General features: G+C 40.8%; 1 protein-coding gene across 2 annotated transcripts in view; it reads left to right on the top strand.

The window, feature by feature from the left end:
* Positions 1 to 22,792, top strand: part of ALK (ALK receptor tyrosine kinase) — a 307,502-nt gene that overhangs the window by 77,765 nt on the left and 206,945 nt on the right. For both annotated transcript variants that reach the window (XM_054290348.1, XM_054290347.1), the window contains exons 2-3: positions 5,172 to 5,291; positions 16,574 to 16,738. In XM_054290348.1, the coding sequence (XP_054146323.1) occupies positions 5,172 to 5,291; positions 16,574 to 16,738 (285 nt within the window). The remainder of the gene's footprint in view (positions 1 to 5,171; positions 5,292 to 16,573; positions 16,739 to 22,792) is intronic.

Here is a 22,792-nt window from a genome sequence, read left to right as displayed (position 1 = left end):
GCCCACATAAAGGGTTTAAAAGAAAATTTAAAATGAGGCTTACAAAAGAAAAAAAAAAGTCAGGGTCAGAAGGACAACCCAGTGGTTGAGTTAATACAGTGCTGTTAGAGACACGTGCTTTATGTACAGGAAGTGTGTGCTATTCCCAAATTTACTCATCAGGCACCTGCCAGTCAGCAGTGTTGATCACTCCTGTGCCTCATGCAGACTGAATTCACCATCCACAGGTCTGCTGCAGCCCACTAAATGCAAATTCCCTCTCTGTAGCCATCCAGCACAGTTTTTGTGACACACAAGCTGCAGTTTATTTGCACTCATCAGGCTTTGGGTATGACATAAAATCATTGTAACATAATGCATTATTAAATATATTTTCCAGCTGAAAAAGGTAAACTTGACAGACTGTCAGCGAACATTTTCATACTGTAGAAAAGGTTAGTGAAAAAAACCCTGGAGTACATCCACCTATTAATGTAAAAAAAGCTCAGCAACTACTCAGAGCAAGAAACTGCATGCAAAGAGCTTGCCCTCTGCCTTGCTCTCCATCAGGACCATAAACAGAATTTGAATTTTACTGCTAAATTTCATTTAGACAATGATTTGTATGAGCATGATTGAGTGTATGGATTATTCACAAAGCATTTGCTCGGGCTGTTTTTTGGGTTTGGTGTTGCTTGGTCACCTCAATATAATGAGGTTTGGTGTTGCTTGGTCACCTTCATCTAATGTGTTTTTTGCACTTTCATGGGTGACTGAGTATGTTTGTAGATGGGAAGAGGGGGAAAATGAAAGCCTCTAGGTGGTGTGAGTAGTGTTAGTGTGATTGTGAATTTGAGACGGAATTCCCAAGAGATCTTTTCTAGTCAGGGATGGAAGGATACCCTCCAAAAAAAAAAAAAAAAGAAACCAAGAACTTCTGTGGAGCTAGGAGCTCAGCAATCCTTTATCAAGGCCTCTGGAATTTACACTTCCAGCTGAGCTGAGGCAAACCCAAATATCCTGCTGGTCACAGCCAGCCCAGTCTTACTGAAGGCAGGGTCCTGAGAGCTCTTTTGCGAGATCAAGGTGCTTGGCTTCAGGATCCTGCAGAGTTGGATCTGCCTCTTCCCAAGGATGCCTTTGGCCTGCCTCTGGCTCACAGGAAAAGTCTGCAGAGGTTTTCTTACCTGGGGCAGTCAGTTCTCTGGAAGAATTTTTGTTTTAATCAAATGGAGTTGCCTTGGTTCTGAGTAGTTTAGTCCTTCTTTTTGTTAATAGTGGAAAGGTAACTGCATATTATCCTCTCTGTGGAAAATTGCTACCTTTTACTTGGAACTGGAATAACCTTTTCTGAAATGTCAGGCTTTCCCAGAGACTGGAAAATCCAGATTTTAATGTTGTAATATCCTTTCTGTGGAAAATCGCTACCTTTTTCTTAGAACTGGAATAACCTTTTCTGAAATGTCAGGCTTTCCCAGAGACTGGAAAATCCAGATCATAATGGTGACTGTTTCTAAACACATCATTATAATAATTACTAGGAACTACTCTATTGATGACTGTTATAAATTAGAGCCAAAAAATTCTAATAATGTTGATTTTTGATTTCCACACAAACAAACACAAGGGATTTTGAGATATTTTTTTAGATGTAGATGTAGCTGAAAGTGCATGTTGATCTCAGATATTATATTACACATCTGTTGCAACTCTGAAATCTAGAGGACAGGTACATGCTGGTCTGTCACCTCAGATTTACCACTGAAAAACTGCAAATAATACAGCTCAGCACAGTGAGTGAGCTGAGTAATCAAGCAATATCCAAAGGGAGAAATAAGCAATATTTGGTTATGTGGCAGAGCATTTTTTGGTTAAAGAAAGCTTGAGTGTTTTGGTAAGAAATTCATTTACATTTCTGCACTACATGAACCATTAGAAAATTACATATGTTAATTGCTGGGGATATTCCTTCTTCCAGAGAAGACAAAAAAGGGAGGAAATCTTGTTTATTTAAAAATTACTCATGTGGAAAGCTTTTCTTGTTGTTCCATTTTATGTGAACCTCAAGGGTTGCTCTATTAAAGGGATATTTTTCATTAAAATAATACATAAATATTTTATTTAATTAATTTGTAGCCTTAAGGCTTGACTTCAGCATACATAAACCATTTTCTATTTTTTTCCCCAGAACTCCTGGTGAACTGACTGGATTTTACATCCCCTAAGGAGATACCTTTGCACAAGTTTAAAAAACAGAAATGTCAAATGTTTTCTGCAGGTGCATGTTTCTTGCTGTGATGGAGCACCTAGGGCCAGGATTTGGTCCTGGTATGTCTTCAGGCAGGAATATAAAAGAAACCTCTCTTGTACCTCAGCATACATCTGGCTATTAAAAATGGAGTTGTCAGCTTCCAGTTGCCAATCCATTAATTTTTTTTTAAAGGTTAGGGTTACTTTTGACAAGTGACAGAGTACCCTGATACAAACAACTGGAATTGGAGGTTAGCATATCTAAAAACAAGGAGATACATTTTCTCAGTGACTTTTGGCTTAAACTGAATTATTTTGGAGAGGAAAAAAAACCCCTTTATTTTGTTAAAGGGCTAGACTGTGGTCTGTGTTTGCATTGCCCTTGCTGCACAAAAAGCATTTATTTAGCTGAAATGGTCCCCCATTATTATCTTTCTCGATGTAAAATGCCCTGAAGGTGGAAGAGGAAAGGTCTCTCCTTTTCCCAGCTAAAGCTGATGCTTAAATCAAATCATTCCTCACTGTGAAGAGTGGCCTCTTGGCTATACAAAAACCTTTTACCCAGCATCTTTCATGCAAGATAACTTAATTGGGAAAGATTCATAACTTCTGATACAATCTTCTTGTCTTCAAGTTCAGACCAATAGCCCAAACAAATCATTTGAGATGAAGTTCCAAAATTAACCCCAAAGAATATGGGATAAAATAAGTTCTAAGGTTAAAATGAATTGGACTGAATCCATTCCATTCCTTAAAAATAGAGGAAAAACTTTTAATTTTTTTGCATTATCTCTTATTGACCTCTTGCTGCTGAGGGAAGGTTCAGGTGCCTGGACCGCCTTGTCTTCTCTACTCAGGTGTTCAATCTTATTTTTTATCTCAATTCACTGCATTTATTGGTTCCAGTGGGAACATTTCCCCTTAGCAGAGGCTGAAGGTAGGCAGGGATTCTGAAGAATGCAATATGGAGAGGCATTTTTTGGAAAGTGAGAAGGGCCAGGGAATTTGGAGCACTGCAGCTGATTGCTGCGGTGCTGATCCTGTGGCAGTGATTCCCAGGTAAGGCTGGCCAGGGCAGGTGAAGAGATTTAATTTTAAATTCTGTGACTGAAGCATTAGGGAGAGAAATGCACCTCGGTGACTTTCTCTCAGATTATTTTGCCATGGGAGCAGAGGTGGGAAGCAGGTCCGTTTTTTAAGGTTTTTGTGATGTTTTCAAAGGATTGCAGCACAAGGTCTTGGCTCTCTGGTGGCACTAAATGAGTGACATCTTCAGGCATTTGGGTCTGTTTGGGGTAAAGGAGTTCTTTTCTGGGGGAGATCTCTGATCTGGGATCAGGATATTAAATTATTGCCTCTTTTGGAGAGGCACTGGGTAACGATGTTATATAATGGGGATATTGATATTGGTCAGACATCTCACACGAGGCAAAACACACATGGCTTTGAAAACCAGCTTACTTCAGGAGCTCATTTTTTATTAATACTCTTCTTTTCTTTATTATTTTATAGTAGCATCAAAGTGAAGCACATTTGTAGGGGAAAAAAATCTGCTTTTAGCAGCTATTTTAACTGTTGTAATAAAACCTGACATTATTTTCCACAACCAGCTTTATCAGGGGCTACTGGAAGACGTGTCTTGATGTTAGGGAGGAAAAGCCAATATAAAGATTATTCCATGGTTCCCTATCTCTTCATCAATGACAGCTGCAAGCAGGACACCAGGTTTGCTGCCTCCCTTCACAAATCTCTGGCCTGAAATTCTGCGTAGCCACGTTCTAGACAACAATAAGGGGTGTTTAGTTATGGCACTTTAACTTAGCATAGAGACCAGCTTTAATTGAGCCATTAGGGATATTCTTTTATTGCCACTCAAGAATATCTTACAGTACAATGTGTGTGAAGTTCATTTTTATCTTGAAGATTATTGCTCTAAGCAAGGACTGAGAGTTACAGCTCTTACATAAAAGTGGTTATTTTTCTCTTGGTTGTGCTATAGTTACTCAGTTACAAGAGTGTGCTAAAAATGAGATTGCACTGACAACAAGATAGGGCACAACTGACACCTGGTATTTAAGCTTCTGATAAGTCCCTCTGAAATTTTCCAGTTTTTCTTTGGTGGAAGTGGGAAGTAAATTTTTTTACAAAATCAAAGCAGTGTTTTCCCCAAGACTTCAGCCATTTACTTTGTCTACTATTATTCCTTTAAATATGCCCTTCTTTATGGCTTCTGTAGAGAAATCAGAAATCCAGAGGTTTGGGGTTTTTTCCCACCAAGCAAATCTCCCAAACACAAGTTTTTCCTGACTATATTCCTACACATTTAAATCCTACCTTTCTTCTGAGGATCTCAAAAAATCAGACCAAGGTCCTGATACCTTCAGAAAACCCAACTTTAACATTCACAGGGAAAATTTGTACTTTCAAAGCTTGCAGAATTCCACTTCGCTCATTGATTTTGTGTGTTATTTCAGACACTGTTTCTCTTTACACCTCTAATGTTATCATGGCCTTGCAGAGTTTGTGCAGAACTTGCCTGTAGTATTTGGATCACAAAAAGAATCTTTGAGATGCATTGGGTTGTTGAACACAAGTTGGGTACATGTTTGCCTGTTCCATGTAAAAGATCTCCTTGTGCTAGCAGAATTTTAAAAAAACTCCCAAATTAGGGGACAGAAAGGTCAAAGGAAACTTAGAATCAGTGTGAGATGACACTTGACAAATTTTCTAGATGATTTTGCACTGTAAAGCAACAACTGTCCTGTGTCCCTCTGCATGCATGTATCAGGAAGGAAGAACCAACCAAGAAGTAGCTGAAAATTGGTGCTCATTGCATACGGTCAATAAAGCTGCCTAAGTTCTTTGCACTTGATGTGTGGCATGCAAACAGCTGCATCATACCTAATGGGCTTTTCTTTCTTGGCTTCCTTTTTTAATGAAAGGTCCAGGCCCTTTGGATCACACAGCAAGGAGCCCTTCTCTTCCTCCTGGCTACTCTGCTTGGAATCTGACCTGGGTCATGAGAGATACATCCCCTTTCTTCTCCCACAGAGGACGACACAGTGAGTAGCATGGATATGTTATCCTCAAGAGCCTGAAACTCCCTGCCTAAGGTTTTGGTGTAAATACTGGAGTAAAGCAACACAAGTCAAATGTTTAATGGTAAAATATCCATACTGGCAGCATCTGAGGGCACTAGTAAGTCTCAGAGCCCCTGGGATTTCCCCCACCTTGCCCAAGGTCCCAGCAGTCCCATTTCAGCCCAGCCCAGCCTGAGGTCATTGCCATCTCTGTGGAGGTGCCTGGGCTGCCCCAGCCTGGCCTGCTCCCTCAAAAACAAGGGCCCAGACTGTAATAGTTGAGTGGGATGTTGAAATTCACCAATATTACAAATAGAGCTGCTGTGTACTGAATTTTTTGCTTCTCAGGTCCTTTTCTAACATCCATCCCTTCCAAAATCTGAGAATGTGTTTTCGTCTGTTCTCAGGGATGACCTATCCATGGCCATCCCACTGTGAAGTACGATGGCCATGGTGAGGACTGGACTGCACAAGGCAATATCTAACGTGCAATCCAGAAAGTGACTGCAGTAGAATATATCTACTATATATCTACTACCAGTCTCTATGCAGGGAGATAAGGTGCTGAGAGGCTAATAAGATTTACTCACCCCAAGCCTGTAATTATCTGCTTGAGGGAAAAGTTTGACCTACCTATATGAAGGAGCCCCATATTTCTTCAAATTTATGTTGCAGCCTTTTATGTGTGCAATATATATTCTTTCCACTGGCATACAATATCTGCTCCTAGCTGTTGTATCTGCTTGAGTGATGAGGACACACCAATTTCATTTTGGAAGCAACAGTAGTACAATCTTTTTTTCCCTTACTTGGTTTTCGCAGAAGTTGCAAGAATGATTTTTAATTTATCCTTTATTACTTCTTCCTAAACTCTTTCAGTTTCTCAGTAATGCTATTCTAAGGGAAGGCTTTGTTCTTAAAAGCTAAGAGCACTGATTCCATCTGACAGCATCACATGGAGATAAATGTACTGCCTCTCAGCAGAAATGATTTATGATGATTTTAGCTGATTGCACAAGACCAAATCCTACCATATTCCAACCATCTGTTTTGCAAGGAAAGGCAGGAATTTGATGAGATGTTACACAAAACACAGTGTCCACTCAGGACAACTACAAACTGTTTTCTCCCTCAGCAGGTATAATTTAGGACATGCACCTTGAAATTTCTGGAGAATCTTGAAGAGAGGGAGGAATAATTTGCTTTTTCTAGCTTTGCAATTTAACATTTACAAAAATTTAAATTAGAGGGTAGTAGGTTTTAATTTAATTGAATTAAATTTCATTAAAGCATAGTAGCCCTGGAAGGCACACAGGCTGGAACACCCCATAGCATCACTGTGCACACACCTGAGATGTGCAGCCCCGAGAGGACTGGTGTGTGTATGTGCAGCACAGCCCATAGTCATACCCCAAGGCTAAGAGGACAGTTCTTAAAACCTCTATTCCTCTGCATGCCTTCAGCTAATAGCCACTGGCATGTTAATTAGTAAACTTCCCCGGGAGCTGATTTCTGTTCAGAGCTGCTGTCCATGACAGGGTGGACAGCTCCTTTCAGTGGCTGGTCACTGGCCCTGGGTCTACATGGCTCTCTGAAGGTCCTGCAGGGACTCAGCAGAGTGAGGAAGAAGCCAAAGTTAGACCATCCAAGCTCTAGGTGAGTACTCCTGACCCAGGACCCAGCCTTCTGATTAGTGGTTAATCCAAAATCACGCAATAAATCATAAGCAGAAATAAAACCCAGCAGCCTTTTACTACTCGAGTGATTTCTTCTTCTGTCAGCTTTCCTTACTGCTCCTAGCATGACTGATTACAGAGTACTCAATAACTTCTATCAAAACTTTGTTTGCCTAATCATCTGATGGGAGCCATCTAATTACCTGGTGACATTGCTGGAGTGGGGCAATATTAGTTGTCTTAATTACACTTCCTCTGTGTTCTGCCGTTGGAGAAATCTCTGGTTGAAAGAGTGAGTAAATTGATACATAGTGTCCTTCTTCCTCTGCCAAACTAAGTTCTCTTCTCTTTTGCTCAGAATTAAATATTCTGACAGATTCTCTCTGGTAGTTCTGGCAGGAGCAGTGCCTGATGCTATCTTTGAAACCACAGGCAGCAATCCCAAAAGACAATCACTGGCACAAGGAGATACTGGAGTGATGCATTCACAAGACTTTTTTACTGTTTAGTCTAGAGATTTTTTTACATTTGCTTCAATCCAAGCATTGATTAATCACCAGTCATCTCAGAGATGCAAAATCCACCTGCCTTTCAGAAAATCGCATGTGAAGTCAAAATTATCTGGGAATTCAACCTGTGAGGCAGGAAGAGACTTTAAATCTCCAAATTTTTTATATCTTTTTGTTCTCATGAGGTACACTCAGACTGTTTCCTGTGGCTGGAACAAATTTTAATGCATTTGCAATATGTGGACTTATGGTAGGGTATTAATCTCCCATTTGCAGATCTGATGGATCTCTGTCCTGAGGCTTACATGATTAACTGCACCCAGCCACATATTTCATTTCTTGTCCTGGCTGGTTGAATGTTAATTTTCTCTTCTGTACAGGTATTCTATATGAAATCAATTGTCCACTACATAAAATCTTATAAGCTTGTGCAATAGGGGTTCCAGATGACAGCTGCCCCTCTGGACCTTCATGCAGTTAACACATCCCTCTCTGCCCAATCCTGTCCATGTCCCTGGGCCAGCCAACAATCCTGCACCTGGAGCATGATCCTGGCAGGGTGTGGTGGCAACTGTGGAAAGAGCTATTGATTGGAGCAAAAACCAAATGCAATTCAACCCTTTGAAAGAAGAACGTGTTTCATGTGAATAACAGGCCTGAGGTTGCCATGCTGGACTGCTGGAGTTGGCTTTTTCTTTTTAACTGTTCTTATATTACTGTGCTGGCTTTGTGTCTCTTTGCCACATTGTCCAATAGCAGCTGAACTCCTTGGCTGCCCTGCACCAGCACTGGGCAAAGTACTGAAGTACCTCTCTCAAGTTATATAGTTTACAGATTTTTTTTTTTTTTGCCCCCCTAAAGCTTAGGGGAAATAGTGGTGTTAGGTTGGCAAAGTCAACTGGGACTAAAACTCAGGATGAGAGCAAATTTGGCTGCCTAGACACCAGGCAGCCAAAGCATCTAGAAAAGGTGAGTTCAGCAGAGGAGGAACACACACCTACAAGAATACATAATTATTCACAGCTTTGATTTAATAGGTACTAAAAGCCTAATCCACAGCATGGCCTCTATTAACAACTTATTAATAATTTCACTCAGCTCTATGTCTTCAGAAAACTAATTTGACAGGATTGTTGGGGGTTTTTTAACACTTTCTAATGGAATGTCTTCTGTGATGTGTTCCTAATTTCCTGAATTTGGGTAGCTGGCTAAAAAAAATAAAAATAAATTGGTCTAATTCTACTGTGGGATAATTTGGGGTCATTCTTGCTACATATTTGATGCTCAGTGGCATGGCAGTTGCTCAGCAAGGTGTCAGAGGATTGATTTTTTTCCCTGGTAGGTCATAAGCACTATTTCATTCATGTCATTGGGTACCAGACAGACACTGCTGCCACAAAATTCAGTGAGTCTGAACATGGAAAAGGGAAGATGGAGAGAAAGAGGGCACCAGCCAGATGAATTCATGTTGCAGTTAGCATCCCATGACTACTTGTTTCATAATTCTACAACAAATCAGACTACTACTGACATCTTCAGAATGATAAAGCTGTTGTGATTCTTGGCTCAGTGTGGCATGTGAGATGTATGGGTACAAACTGATTGCTAGAGCAAGATCCTGCTCAGGGGTGAGATTAAGTCAGGAGGGGAGCAAGGAGAATGCTGCTTCGTCCCGGAGGAAAACTGAATCAGTGCTTTCTTATTAAAGATACTGGGAAAGTGATGTGTCATCTTAATCCAAACACATCCTTTTTGCAATCTTACAAGTATTCTAATGTAGTTTGGAAATAGCATTATGAATGCAATAGGGCAAGGTTTCAATTAACAGCAACTACTCACACCACATTAACAGAATTGTTCCATATAAAACAGCAGATGCTGTGACCCTGTATACATTTGCAGGAATTCTTGTTTAACAATTAGATGGTATTTTGGCTATGTGCAGTGGTGCTGAAATCCAAAAGGAGGAAAGTCAGGAAGCACAGCATCTGCCTAGCTAAACTGATGGTTGTGTTAAGCAAGAAGGAAGAAAAAATCTTTTTAGGGAGAAATTTTAACTTTCTTTTCCTTATATCATCTTTTGTCTGCAGATAATATGTCTATGACAGCTCAGTATTTTTCAATAATAAAATAAGTAAGACAACATTATGACAACAGTAAGACAACAAATGTCTTTTCTCCCCATCTCTCAAGTATTCATTTTCTCTAGAGATCTTTTGAAATTCATGCAAGAGGTTCCTTGTATGAATTGACAAAATATGACAGTTCATCCAACTACTGTTTTGTGCCAACTGGAGCATATTTTCTAACTGCTGTTAGTCAGTACTTCATTTTCTTTTTTTTTTGGCCAGAACTGGCATTAGAAATGCACTTTCATGTATTGTTTTTTTGCTACATGCATGGGAGACTTGGTGGACAAATATTTCTTGTGTGGAGAATGAGCTCTGACACTTCTTGGAGCAGGAGGAATGAAAACAAGAGCTGTTGATAGTTGTTCTCCCAACACCCCTTCCTCACACCTCTCTCTGTAGCTTTCTTGAAAGACTGTGCTTATAATTGATTGATGAAGGAGTCCTGGCCCTTTCTTTGTAGTTTGATTTTCACTGAACAAAGCAGCTGTCAGAGATTTTGGTGATTCAGTCCCTGGTGCACGCTGAGGGGCTGGGTGGATATAAAGTAGATGCTGTCATTTTTACGATTCTCTTAACAAATAAATGAATAGCTGCATTATTGCTGTTTTCTCTAAGCAGTGGCCCATCCATCGTGGCTCACTCCCCAGAGGATTCATTTCAATGCATCTGGCATGAGGAGAGCTCTGGGCTCCACAGGGAGGCAGGCAGCTTGCTCTGTGCTGGGCATCCATGCCCAAGCACCCTGCCCAGGATGTTGCTGGGATATTCCCCGACGTATTTGCTCCTCTAAAACTTTTTCTTCAGAATGCAATATGTAGCTCCTCTATATATTTGCTCCTCTAAAACTTCTTTTTCAGAATGCAATCTAAGCTTAAAGCCCCTTCCAAAGGAAACCTGAGTGGTTTTCCTTCAAGGTGGGCATCAAAGGGTGTGCAGTGCTGGCACTACCAGCCTTGACCCTGCCCGACAGCCTCCACTGCTGGGTGCTGGGGAGATCCTGGCCCCACTGTATTGGGGAACTCTTCCTGGCAGGCAGCAAGCTCTGAGGAGCCCTTGAAGCCCTGTGAGGGCACAGCAGCAGCCCTGTCACTAATGTCAAGGTCAGGGCATCGTGCTTGGAGACCTGCTGGTGCGGAGCAAGGACACAGAGAGCGATAAGCTAACTTGTGCTAAGCAGCTTGAAATTAAATGGAGGTCCCTGGTGAGCACAGGCTATGTCTCAGGGCAGGGAGAGGAGCTGGCATGGTGCCCAGCTGATCTCACTGCTGCACTGGCAGGTGACTGAGGTTCATCAGAAGGCATGGACCCCAAAGCTGTGCTGCATGTGGGGCTCCTCGAGTGCCTCCCCAGCTCCCCTGTCAGGCCATGGCGCTGCTCTCACGCTTGTCAGCTCCTGGAGCAGCAGCCCAAGGAGCAGGCAGTGATTGTTGGCACAGGCATTTGCTAAGCAAGACCCAGGGTGCCTGGCAGACCACATGTGACATAATCATCCCTTAAAATGTGCAGTTTGCCCTTTCTCAGGGCTAGACAATGGAAGGAAATAGGTGAATTTGTCTCTTCAGACTTGCTTGCTCAGCAGGCACAAGGCAGTTAAGCCCCGCAATTGTTTTTGCTCTTGAATTTGTGCGACTGCCAACACCTTTTCCCTTTTCCTTTGGGCTTTTCTGCTGTGCCCTTTTCATCCTGTGGTAGATTCCCTTGTTTTAAATTGCTGCTGTGCCTCCAGGTGCAAAGCTAAAATACAGCACCAGGAATTCATTTGCAAGAAGTTTCATCTCTTCTTTGTGCCAGTAAGAAATTCACACTTCCAGGGACCTGCCTGTATTTGGCTCCTCCTGGATGTTCATCAGGCAGGTGAGCTGACAGCCAGAGAGCACAGTGTCTCCTATTTATGTTCTATTTTCAGAGAGAAATACTTATCACTGCAGGCTTCTTTGTGGCACCCCACATGTGCACCCTGGTTTGGTGAATAGAAATTCAGAAAGGCCTGATGAGGCAATTGAAACCCTTAGATTGAATGCCCTGTGCCCTTCTGTACTGAGAGGGAATGGGAAGGCTTTAGGAACTGGCTCTGTCACTAGGATTAATAACTGGAAAATCAATTTGTCATTTCCCTGTCATAAATTAAAAGCTTATAGGCCTTATAACATGAGTAAAATAGAGGTTAGTGGGTATTGATGGAGGTCTCAAAGCTCACTCAGCAGAGCAGATCTCTACTACACAATTTAAATTATGTCTCCTCCACAAGGAATATCTGTCAATATTTGTATTGAAAAAAGACATCCTGTGCAAGAATATTTTATCTGTTTCTACACTGCTGCTGTGATTGTTGCTGCTGAAGGAGTTCTTGAGGGAGATTGTGGTCCTGACTTGATCGGTGTGGGTGACCTTTACATTGTGCATTTGGCTGTAGATGGAGCAGAAACTAGTCATGTGCAGGCTGATGAGGTGCCAGTGAGGATGTCCCTCGCTAGGTTGCTCCTGCTGAGAACAGAGAACCTCTCCCTGCTCCCTTGGCTGTGGTAGAGCAGTGAGAAAGCAACCACACGCTTTGGAAAGTGTGCCCAGCTGAGAGTAATTGAGGAGTGATTGGTAACAGTCAGCAGACCAGGAGGGAAAAGGAGCTTTAAAGCCAGACACCTGTAGAACTAGAAAGGAGCAGTCTGAGAGGAAACTACCTGCTGGTAAGATTTTTATGTTTGGAAGGAAATGTGGTTTAGCCCAAATAAACCTAATCTTTTATTGGCTGGCTGAAGAAAAGACAGTCAGAGTAGTGTCTTGACAAGAACAGGGTTGTTTTTTTTTTTTAAATCTATCTCTTAATATTAGGTTGGTTTTGTTCTAAATATGTTCTAAATAAGGAATATGTCTGTGGTGTGTGGTTACATGAATGATCCAAGACGGCCCAAAAGTGAATGATCCATAAGCTGACCTGCTGCAATATAAAAGAATATTTCCCACTGATTTCTGTGCCATGGTGTATTACTTACAGTACTATTTAAAGGCATTTGTTTATTAGAAAACTCTAATCAGTTTAATTGAAACAGATGTGGTTGCCAGATATTTTAGTTATCTGTGCACAAATTATTGTTGTTAGGTATGTTGATAAAAAATAAATAAATTGAGACACTCACAAGACTCTAACGTAATCAGACATACACAGATTCCAGTGTCTTTTTAATTGAATAGTAGCTTAATTGGCTTTTCAGTCTGTGGTTAATATTCTGTATCTTTTTGCGTACCAAAAGCTGAACTGATTTATATCTACAGTCTTTCTTAAACAGGTTTGTATCTTATTTTGATTATAAGCATCACTTTTGTTTCTTCTTTAAAGGCATGATGATGATGAAATAGACTTCTAATAAATTATCTGTTCTGCCTCTCTCTTGCCCAGCAGTTGCAGATAAAAGAGACTGTAGGACAAAGAGTTGTTTGTTCTGTTTTGGGTTTTTTTAATTCATTATTTAAGAACAGATTTTGCTAATTTTTTTCTTTATGGATCTTAAACTCCTGTAAAGTATTTATGATCTGTGGTGTCAATATAGATCATGACATAAATGCCTGTACTTGGTTTAAATCTCTGTGACATCTCTTTTAGAAAATCAGAAGTCACAAAAAATCCCCCCACTTTACTGACTAGGCACAGTATTCAAGTCCAAAAGCTCTGTACCTAGACAATTTACATTGATAGTGGGTTTAAAAAAATAACCACTGGCGGTTGTGTTAATTTTAATTCCCTTTCGTGCAGCGTTTAGTTTTTCAGTTAAAAAAAAAAAAAAAGGCAGAATGGCCTTCATCCAGCTTCCAAAGGCACATGACTACTGCTTTCTGTGCTTAACTGGGCAAGGAGACAATAAACTTGGTGTAGCCTTTAAATGTTAAGACAAAAGTGAAAAAGGAAAGAGAAGCACTATATTTTTATGCAGAGATGTAAAAAATGGCAGGTGATTTGTGGCAGCAATTCAAGTATTATGCAGGTTTTGTATTTGCAAGTGTGGCTTATGTGATCTTGTAATAGCTAACACACCAAGACCAGCTTCTCAGTGAAAAAATTATATAATTCTTTTTTTTATGAGGTATATTACATTGTCAATAGTGAAGGACATTGTGGAAGAAGGAAAGCCTGAGGGTAGGAAGTTAATGTTAGCCCTGGAAGACTGGATGCTGTTTGCATAGATTTTTCTGTGTTACATCAGATAGTATTTCTTTGTCATCATTTCTTTGTACTGAATAGGATAATAGCCCTGAAATTTGTATCTGATACAGGACTATTTTAAATAGGAGCTTGTAAAAAGTACTGATGCTCTGGTGATGTGAGGGGATTATTGAATCATGTAAAAATTGCAAGTGCATTTCCACTGAATCACAGACACTGTGGGATGTGTGAGCCAGTCTCCCTCTTTTCCAAGGAACAGCCTGCAGTGAAGGACATTCAGTGTGAGCACAGCAGGCATGTCAGACCATGCCCACTCTCTGCAGGCCTTTCATTGCAAGGGAAGGCAATGGCACTGCTGTTTGCCTTTTCTTCCTTTGCTTTCCCTGCTCCAGGCAGAGGCTTTGGCTGTCTGCAGGGGTCACAGCACTGGTTGTGAGCAGGGCCTGGTATTTAACCACTTACCCCAATTAAGTTGTGCCAGTTGTAGGTCAGAGGCCCGCTGTGTTAAGGGCTCCACAACTGATTGATAGCTCTCTTTGGAGATGGGGATTCTGCAAAGGGAGAGCAAAGTGGGGAGCAGAGCTGGCCATTGAGTGCTCATGGCACCACAATCAGACAGCCAGGGGGACTGCAGAGGAGAATGAGAGCGCCTTTGGGTATCCATGAAAGGCCCCTCTGCTTGGGTCAGGAGGGTTAGGGAGCACAAAGGCCTCTGTTCCCAGCAGCTGGGCACAGAGGAGGGGAAGCCAGCAGCAACTGCTGGAAAGCTGCAGAAAATATGAGATTGATCGGGAAGAGAAGTGCACAAAGAATGAAATAGTTGATTTGAAATGATTGGTTTTGCCATGCGTGGCCCTTGGCCTGGGCTTTCCCATTTGTCATTCAGTGAGTTCCATCAAAAAAATCCTTGTGTGAGCTGTGTTTCTCCCCTCCATATTTTTTTTGACAGTGCCTTAAAGCACACACTGCTCAAGGTGTTCTCTGTGAGTACTAAAGGTAATATATGTTCTGTAAACTATAGTTCAGTGTTTGAGTGCTCTTTTGCCCCTCTGGGCTTAGGTGCAAAGTTTACCAGACTCCTAACACTTCAGTTAAAAATATTTGGTTTAGTTTTTGCTTTTTTGGGGTTTATTTTTGGTTTTTTGGGGTTTTTGTTTTGTTTTCTTCTTTTTTTTTTTTTTTAGACCATGTCAGGAACTAGAAATACATGGTCTTAGGTTTGGATATGATATTGCAGTAGTAAACTGCATGAATATATCCACAGTTCCCCTCTGCCTAAATTGAAGTGTGCTTCATGAATCATGAAATTTATATTGAAAATTTAGGGGCCTGAAGCAGGTAGGGGCCCTTGCATTTGGATTTAAGGAAATTAGTGTAATCCTTGTTACTGCTGCTTGTGCTGTAAATTGACTCCTTATGTTATATGGTTTCCCTGGTGTTGTGAGGTATTTAAAATGCTGAGTGAATGATAAAGCACTTGGTTAAGAAAATCAAATATAAACTGGAAAAAAGACTCTGTTCCTTCCAGCTTGCTGTTAAAAAGGGAAATAAGCTGGGGAGAGTATAGCAAGAGGGCAGCAGTATTAACCTTCAGATTAGAAAATATTTTATCACCAGGAGAATAGGCTGAACTACATAAATCTGTGCCCACAAGAAGAAATTACATGTTTAACAGAGAGTGTAATTGAAGTTTTAAAAAAATCAGTTAATTTCACTAATGTTGGTTCAGATTATTTGTTTCACCTGCATTGTATGGCAAAACAGACAGTGCAGAATACTCCAAGGAGCAGCTGAATTTTTTTCCTTGGCTTTTTCTAATGGACTTTAGCCTCTTCAGAAACACTGAGTTAGTTCTAAAACCATTTCTTTCTCTCACTGAATATTGTGTTGAGTGCTGACTGTGGTGACAAAAGCAAATGCATACTGGGCATTCCAGAAAATTTAATGATCTTGGCAATTCAAAGTAAAATCCTTGCAGGTTGTCACTGCATGTTGTGTTAAGCAGCTTGAACTATGGTGGGATAGTAAACTGGACATTGAGAAGTGAATCATAGTTGTACCAGCAAGGTAATGGGTTTCTCTAGAGAAACGTCTCAAAAAGAGGAATCTCTGTTGGAGGCAGTTGCTGGCTGTGCCGCCTGGAGGCTGAAGTTTCTGTGACGGCAGTCAGGTTTTTGCTGCCTCTGTTGTCTCAGGAAAGAGTTTCAAACCCTGGGGGTCAGCATGTCACCTCCTGGGGTACAGTCCCCATGGCTTCCAGCACATTCCAAATGCCCAGGACAGATGGCTCTCTTTGTAGAGACCTGTGCTCACTGAGGTGAAACATGGGTGTGAACCATGTGAGGAGTCTTTGCACTCTAATGGTCCTGGTTGAATTTGAAGCATCATGCCAGAAGAGATTGGCTTTCTGTCCCATTTCATCCATTGGCTAAACTATTTTCCTTTCAATCCAGATGATGTCTTTCTGCACTTTAGCCAGAGCTGCCCTCTGACCTGTCCTGAAGGGGAATTACTGGCTCTTGGGCATTCCTTTTGATTTGCTGCTGTCTCCATAATGAACTTCCCTGTGCAGCCCGTTTCAGGCCCCTTTTTGCTTGTCTGTTTACAGGCAAAAATTCCCTATTTCTTAAATTCCCTATTTCTTTTTACCTCATTATGGAAAAAAATCAAGCCCTAACTTACTGAAGTACAAAATGAATGTGCATGCACATGTATGTATAGCTACCTTCAAGCACAGAAGATACCACATTTAATTAACCTGGAGTGTTTTGTGTCCATTTTGTTTTTCCAGTATTTGACTGCAACTTTGAATCTCCTTGTGAGCTGGAGTATTCCTTTACCTCAAAAGATCAGGAAACCCCCACCAATGCCTGGGTCAGACTGAATGCAGAGGAAATCTCGCAGCTAAACCTCCCAGATGGGCCAGACACAGATCACTCTGAGAGCACCCCCAAAGGTAAGATGAATACAGCTGTGCAATGCCATCAGTAGTGGTTAGTTTTAAAATAAAACACCCTTGCTTCCACCCCCTAAAATAACCATAACAGAAAACCCCAAAATGCTGCCCAAACAAACATGTTCCCCTGAAGTGCTAAAGACAGCTCTAATCCCTTTGCCTCAACAGACAGTGAGTGAAAACAAAGTGACAAACAAAAGGGGGTTGTTCTGCACAGGAGAGATCTGTTTTCACCTAAAGGCAAGCTCCATCATATATCTCAGAAGCAAAGTATCAAATACAGCCTTGAGTAAAATCTGAATTGGGCTGGCCCTTGCTGTGGCTGATATTTGGATGAAAACTGTTCTATGGTGCTCATGTTTAAGGTCATTCAGTGTTTGGAAGAGTCTGGCCTTATCTTTGCTCTAGGTCCTGTTTACCACTTGTGTGTTTGCAGACCATTTTAGGTAATATCCTTCCATCCAGGGCTTAGGTTCTCTGTTTGGTAAGAAAACAAAGATGGGCTTTGTCCTTAGTATAACAAAAAAGATCCTGTCTCTGAAGAGAGCTAGGAGGTCTCAAGAGATGGGAGTGCAACAGATTTTTTTTTTTTTTCCCTTGGAAAAACTGTGGTTTGTTGGAATTACTTTTCCTTCTTATTATCATATCTGTGAACAGCAGCATATTTCATTAAGATTTCCAGTTCTGAAAAGATTTTTAGATATATTTGTGCTCTTCTAGTCCTGGGAAAGCAGAAAAATTCTTAACATCCTTTCAGCTGTTAGTGACACCTGTGTTGGAACTTCTCTGGAAGGTGGTTTTGATGAGAATGGATCTACAAAAATGAATATGGGGGAGTTAGAGCTACAAACTTTATCCAGGAGAACAAAGAGGTGTCAGGAATGATGACAAAAATTTCAAGGGATATAACACAGTTTGCATAGTAGGAAAAACTAAACAGACAAAGATTCTCAATTCAATCTCTGATAGCAGGGGTTAGAGGTCATTAAAAAGCAGATTGAAGAGCATTGGAAAGCAGCTGTGAAGTTGGTGGGCTCTGGGTTTAGAACAAGCAAGCTGAGACATTTTTCATGTAGTACCTGAATAAACAGTGGTAATAAAATACATGAATTAATGTTGTGGGGCCAGAAGTGTGTATAAGTTTAAAGAAAGATCAGATGAATTCTTGCAGAATACATTCATCACTGGATGTTTAATTCAGTAGTCTGTTTAGAGTCAAGAAGTCTTACACAAAAGGCTGCAAGTGACAGAATTCTTTTCTTAGGAGCCAGCGCTGGAGACAGAATTTGACTTTGCAGAGCTGCAGTCTGGCTGCTCGTGACAGTTCTTGTGCTCAGGCAAATATTGAGGAAATTTTCTGTGCTGCTTTCATTCATATTCTATTTTCTCATCCATATCAATAGTATAGTACTTTTCCCCAGATAGCCATTATAAATTAACTTTTAAGGCCCATTGATTCATCAGCAGACCAAGTCATTTTGGTGTGATCTGTGTCGTGTATAAAGCAGATGGACCACATTTGTGCTGCATGCAAATATCTTCTAATTTCCACATCAATAAACATCCACCCGCAGCCTGAATTGCTTCCTACAAAGGTACAGCTCAGGGAGAGTTTGAGGTAAATCAGAATTTCTGTTTTGTTCTTCTTTTTCTTAAATTCTAGTGCAAGCTGGCTGCCCCTGAAATTTAGGAGTTAAAACCTTGTTTTGAATTGAGAAGAATAGCTGTCATTTTCCTGGAGTGGGGGGAAAACCCACAAGGAAGTAAATGTATTGTTCCAGGTAAAGAGCCTGGCCAGGACCCCATGGTGCTATGTGTTGTCAATGTTATGATGCTTTTGGATCTTTTCCAGTAGTTATACCTTTGTTTAACTCAGTTTTATATCTATCAAAGCAGAAGAAAGAGAGACTCTTGGCTGGCCCTGCAGCCCAAAGCCCAAGGTGGTATTGGTTGATGATTTCCAATTGCCTATTGTGTTAAAATTCTATTTCTAGCCCTAATGGTTGGAGGTTCTCATCTGGAATATAGGCAATTTAGGCTGAAACTTGTGTTCTGCTGTTTTCTTCTATTCTGAGGAACAGGTAACCAGTGTCAAATTGATTGAGTGGATTTAGATTTGTGGGGCATGAGTGTAGATTATTTTGTGTGGTTTGTTTGCTTGTGTATGTGTGGGCTTGTTTTTTAAAATTTCCAGGCATGTTGGACATAGTGGTATTTTTTTTTTTCAGTGGAGCTGTAGGTCTGCAACTCATCGATGACTGTAACTCTTGCATGTATAAAGACTCATTTGAAAATCAACACTTGGAGCTAGCATCTCTCTATTTTAAATCACTTTAATTACAGCTGTTTGGCACAGATAGTTGTGTGGTCTGTTTCAATCTGAAATAATTAAGCACAGTAGTTCCAACCCCCACTGTTTCCTGCAAATTGTACTTGCAATTATCTCAATCTCATTTCATCTCCTTTGCAGACAGTAATGCACAGAGATAAACAGATAGCTTAACTAGATTTTGGGATGGTTTAGCTCATCCTTGTCACTTGGTTATCAAGTCATGGCAAGACATTGATAGAGACAAATGCCTCTGGTATGATTCATTAGGCTTCGCATGAGTTTCTGTAAAATGTTCAGTGGAAAATCATTGGTAGATCTCCCAAAGAGCCACATTGGAAGAATTTCTGTATTTTTGTTCCTGTCCCAGCAGCATGATACATTTCAGTGTCAGGAAATCAGAAGAAGTCAGCATGGATTAAACCTCCTAGAGGAAGAGCTAACTCCTGGTGTCTCAGCATCTGGTTGCAGTCACAGCTGAGCAATCCACTCTCTTGGCATGTTCAGCAGTGGTGTCACACAAATCATTGATCTTCTGGATAGTAATAGATGGTGAGGTGGCAGAGTTTGATATTAAATTATTCAGGGTAAAAGATTGAAGGTCTGGTTTGCAAGGAATTGAAAAGGGATGCTTAACCAGCTAATAGTGGCAGGTGAAATTTAGTGCAGGTTGTTTGAATTGAGGTGGTGGGAGACACAATCAGAGCTTGGCCAATATGCAGACAGATTCTGAGCTGGTTACTGTCATTTAAGCTGATTTAAGTGTAAGAATAGAGCTGTGAAAGCATCACCTCAGTAGTAGTCACAAAATAAATATGATTTGGGGGCTCAGTGAGAAGGGAGTGGAAAATAGGAACAGTACGCTATACTGTAAATGTGTGGGGCAGGTGTATTTAGAGCTCAGTCTTCTGTTCTAGATTCCATGCATCAAAAATATTTTAGTACAGTTGGGAAAGTTTTTAAAGAATGGAAACAAATATGATAAAGTATGTAATGGTTGTCTTCTAGGAACACTTAAATTGACTAGGGCTACCCTGCCTTCATAAAGCATCTAAAGGAATACATGCAGGGTTGTGTAGAAATCAGAAATTTATAAAATATGTATAAAGGTTTATAAACTCCCAAGGTAAAGCACTGAAAGGATGAGTACAAAAGGAATATTTGATATTTCTTCTAATACAGTATTGAGCAGCATCAAGCAAAATTATTATATGTCAGGCAAAACAAAAGGAGATCCCTCAGTATTTAGCCAACAGTGAAACTGTGGAACATTCTTCCCAGGGTATTATTTTTGCTGGAACCTTCTGCAGCTGTGCAAATTGACAGGATATGCGCAGGGAAGAGAAATAGTTACAGCTACTAAATTCTCTGTAGAACCTTTTCTGGCCCAGAAAATCCTCATGTGAGCAGTCCCTGAAGTCCAGAGTGGTGAGGGAAAACTGTTTGCTCTCCCTGTTCATACATTCTTTTTCATTTTCTCTTTCCAGCTGTCTGTTCTCAGAGCCAAACGTTGAAAGTCGATGGCTCCTTGGTCTGATAGGGTTGGTGTGGTGGTGTGTTCCTGGCTCACCTCCCAGCCCAGGCTTAGGTTCCCTTTGAAAAAAGATAGAAGTGCATTAACAGTTTTAGACCAATTTAGAGTGTCAGAGAAGAGTTGCTATTTAAATGTTTACTATTATTTGCTCTTCTGTTCAAGCCTTGGGAATGCCATCAAACCGTGCAAAAATATTGAGTATTTGGTAGGAAGAACTGCTGGACTGTTTGCCTATAGAGATGTAGATTAGAGAGGCTACCAAGGTTTTGATTTTTAAAATTTGTGCTAAAATGCGTCACTCTCCTCTGACCCCCCCATCTTATAAGTGGACCAGTGAGTGAGAGAATCACTGGTGTATCTGCCAGCTAGGTCCCTGAAGACCTGCTCTAGTTATGTAACTTGCTGCAGGGTCAGAGATGTAAGGTTCAAGTTCCACTGATGTGCTAAAGGCTGACAGGAAAACCTCCTCTGTTGGGGTCTGAATGGGGCCTGTACAAGCTGCAATGAGTAGGCAATCCATTGTGGGTTACAAGACTTCTTTTAATTCATGAATAAGCAAAAAGACGCTATAAAAAATTCAAGCATTCTGCATGACTGACTGCATTTATTTATTTTGACAAGTGTGATTAATTTTTAATTATTCATGACCCTTCATAATATATTATACCAGCAAATGCACTGCAGTCAATCGTAATGAAACATGAGGAGCTGGAGATCTTGCAACTGTGGCATTATTTCCTGGGGAGGCAGGTGAGGCAGCCCAGTCTGTGGCTAGAAGGAAGGAGTTTGTAGACCAAGGAAATTGCACTTTCAGCTGTGTGGGTGTATGTTTTTGTCATGCTCTAGAGTCATTTGCCTCTCTGATAAATCTGAAATGGGTCAAACCAGCCATAAATTCTGTGCCTCTCAACTCTTGAGTCAAACCCAGAGTTTTCTGTGCTGTGGGGGCCTCTAGGACACAGCACTGAGTTTGGCATCCATCAGGGATGGTTTAAGAGCCACCAGCCAGTGGGACTCTTCAGGATTCACCTCTCTTGTTACCTTATTGCAGTGCTGTATTGTCCTTCCTCCAGGGAAGCCCTGGCTCAGCTTCCTGCAGTGCTGGACTTTGGCAGGCAGCAATTGTGGCCCCTAATCTGAGACCACAGCTGGGGCTTCATTCTGGTCAAATCCTACAGGGAAGAGAGAGAACCTCTCCTACAAAGTTAATCCTCTGTATTTAAGGAGGCAGGACCAGTAGCAGTGGACCCAAAACAGCTGCATACAAACTGAGTTCCAGGTTTGATTAAATTTCAGAGTGATCTGTTTCTAACCAAAAATGCAGTTTTAAATGGGAAGGATTAGAGTCTTGCCTGCTCCTGACTGTGGTTGTGCAAGCAAGGTCCCTGCTCCTCTTTTAAATCTTGTGATTCTAGATCAAGTAAGTGAACTTCTGCTTCTGTGATTTGAGGATTTCAGGACCAGGAAAATATGCAGCTCTTGATGAAAATTTCAGATGAAGAGATAAGTTGTAGAGATACGACCACTATTTCAAATAAAAATCAAAAAAGTAATAAGCCTCCCTGTGCAAATGTGAACTCTGGTTGAGTTCTTAATGGAAGATGTAGATTAAACTTTCATGAAGGATGCCAGGGGAAGTGGGAGATGAATGAGGACAGTGCCCTAACCAGCCACTGATTAGTTGAAAAGCTCTTATGTAAGTTCTAAAGCAAGAAGTATCTGCATATTGTGTTAATGTGGTTTTAATTTTTATAATTATTACTAAAGAAATGGAGCAAGGCTAAGGCACTGAGCATATTAGCAAATGGGTGATAATGAACTGCAGGATTATAAAATGGCTGTTGACTTTGATTTATGATTCCTCAGACAAAGAAGAATGAGGTAGATAATAAAAGATAATAAATAATACTTTGTTTCAGATTATCACTTTATTAACAAAACAGAAGGGTATAAATCAGGGTGGGCTTGCAAGAAATAGGTAGGTGATAAGTTATTTTTCATGTAAAACTCAAAAAAATACTTGTATCACTTAAAATTCCACAAAAAAGAAAAGGGAGGGGTGTTTGGAAATTCTCTTAGAAGAAGATAGCTATTTGCCAGGGGAAAGAGTAAAGGGTAAGGAGGGTAGCTGGGCTCACACTAGACAGAGAGAAGTTTTCCTTTTACATTAAGTCTTATACTGGTTTGACAA

This window comes from Melozone crissalis, unplaced genomic scaffold (assembly GCF_028551555.1).
Source record: "Melozone crissalis strain CALT ecotype California unplaced genomic scaffold, PUWL_Pcris_2 ptg000081l_1, whole genome shotgun sequence".
NCBI classification, from domain to species: domain Eukaryota; kingdom Metazoa; phylum Chordata; class Aves; order Passeriformes; family Passerellidae; genus Melozone; species Melozone crissalis.
Note: the sequence above shows the minus strand (reverse complement) of the source record. Positions and strands in the feature narration are given on the sequence as shown.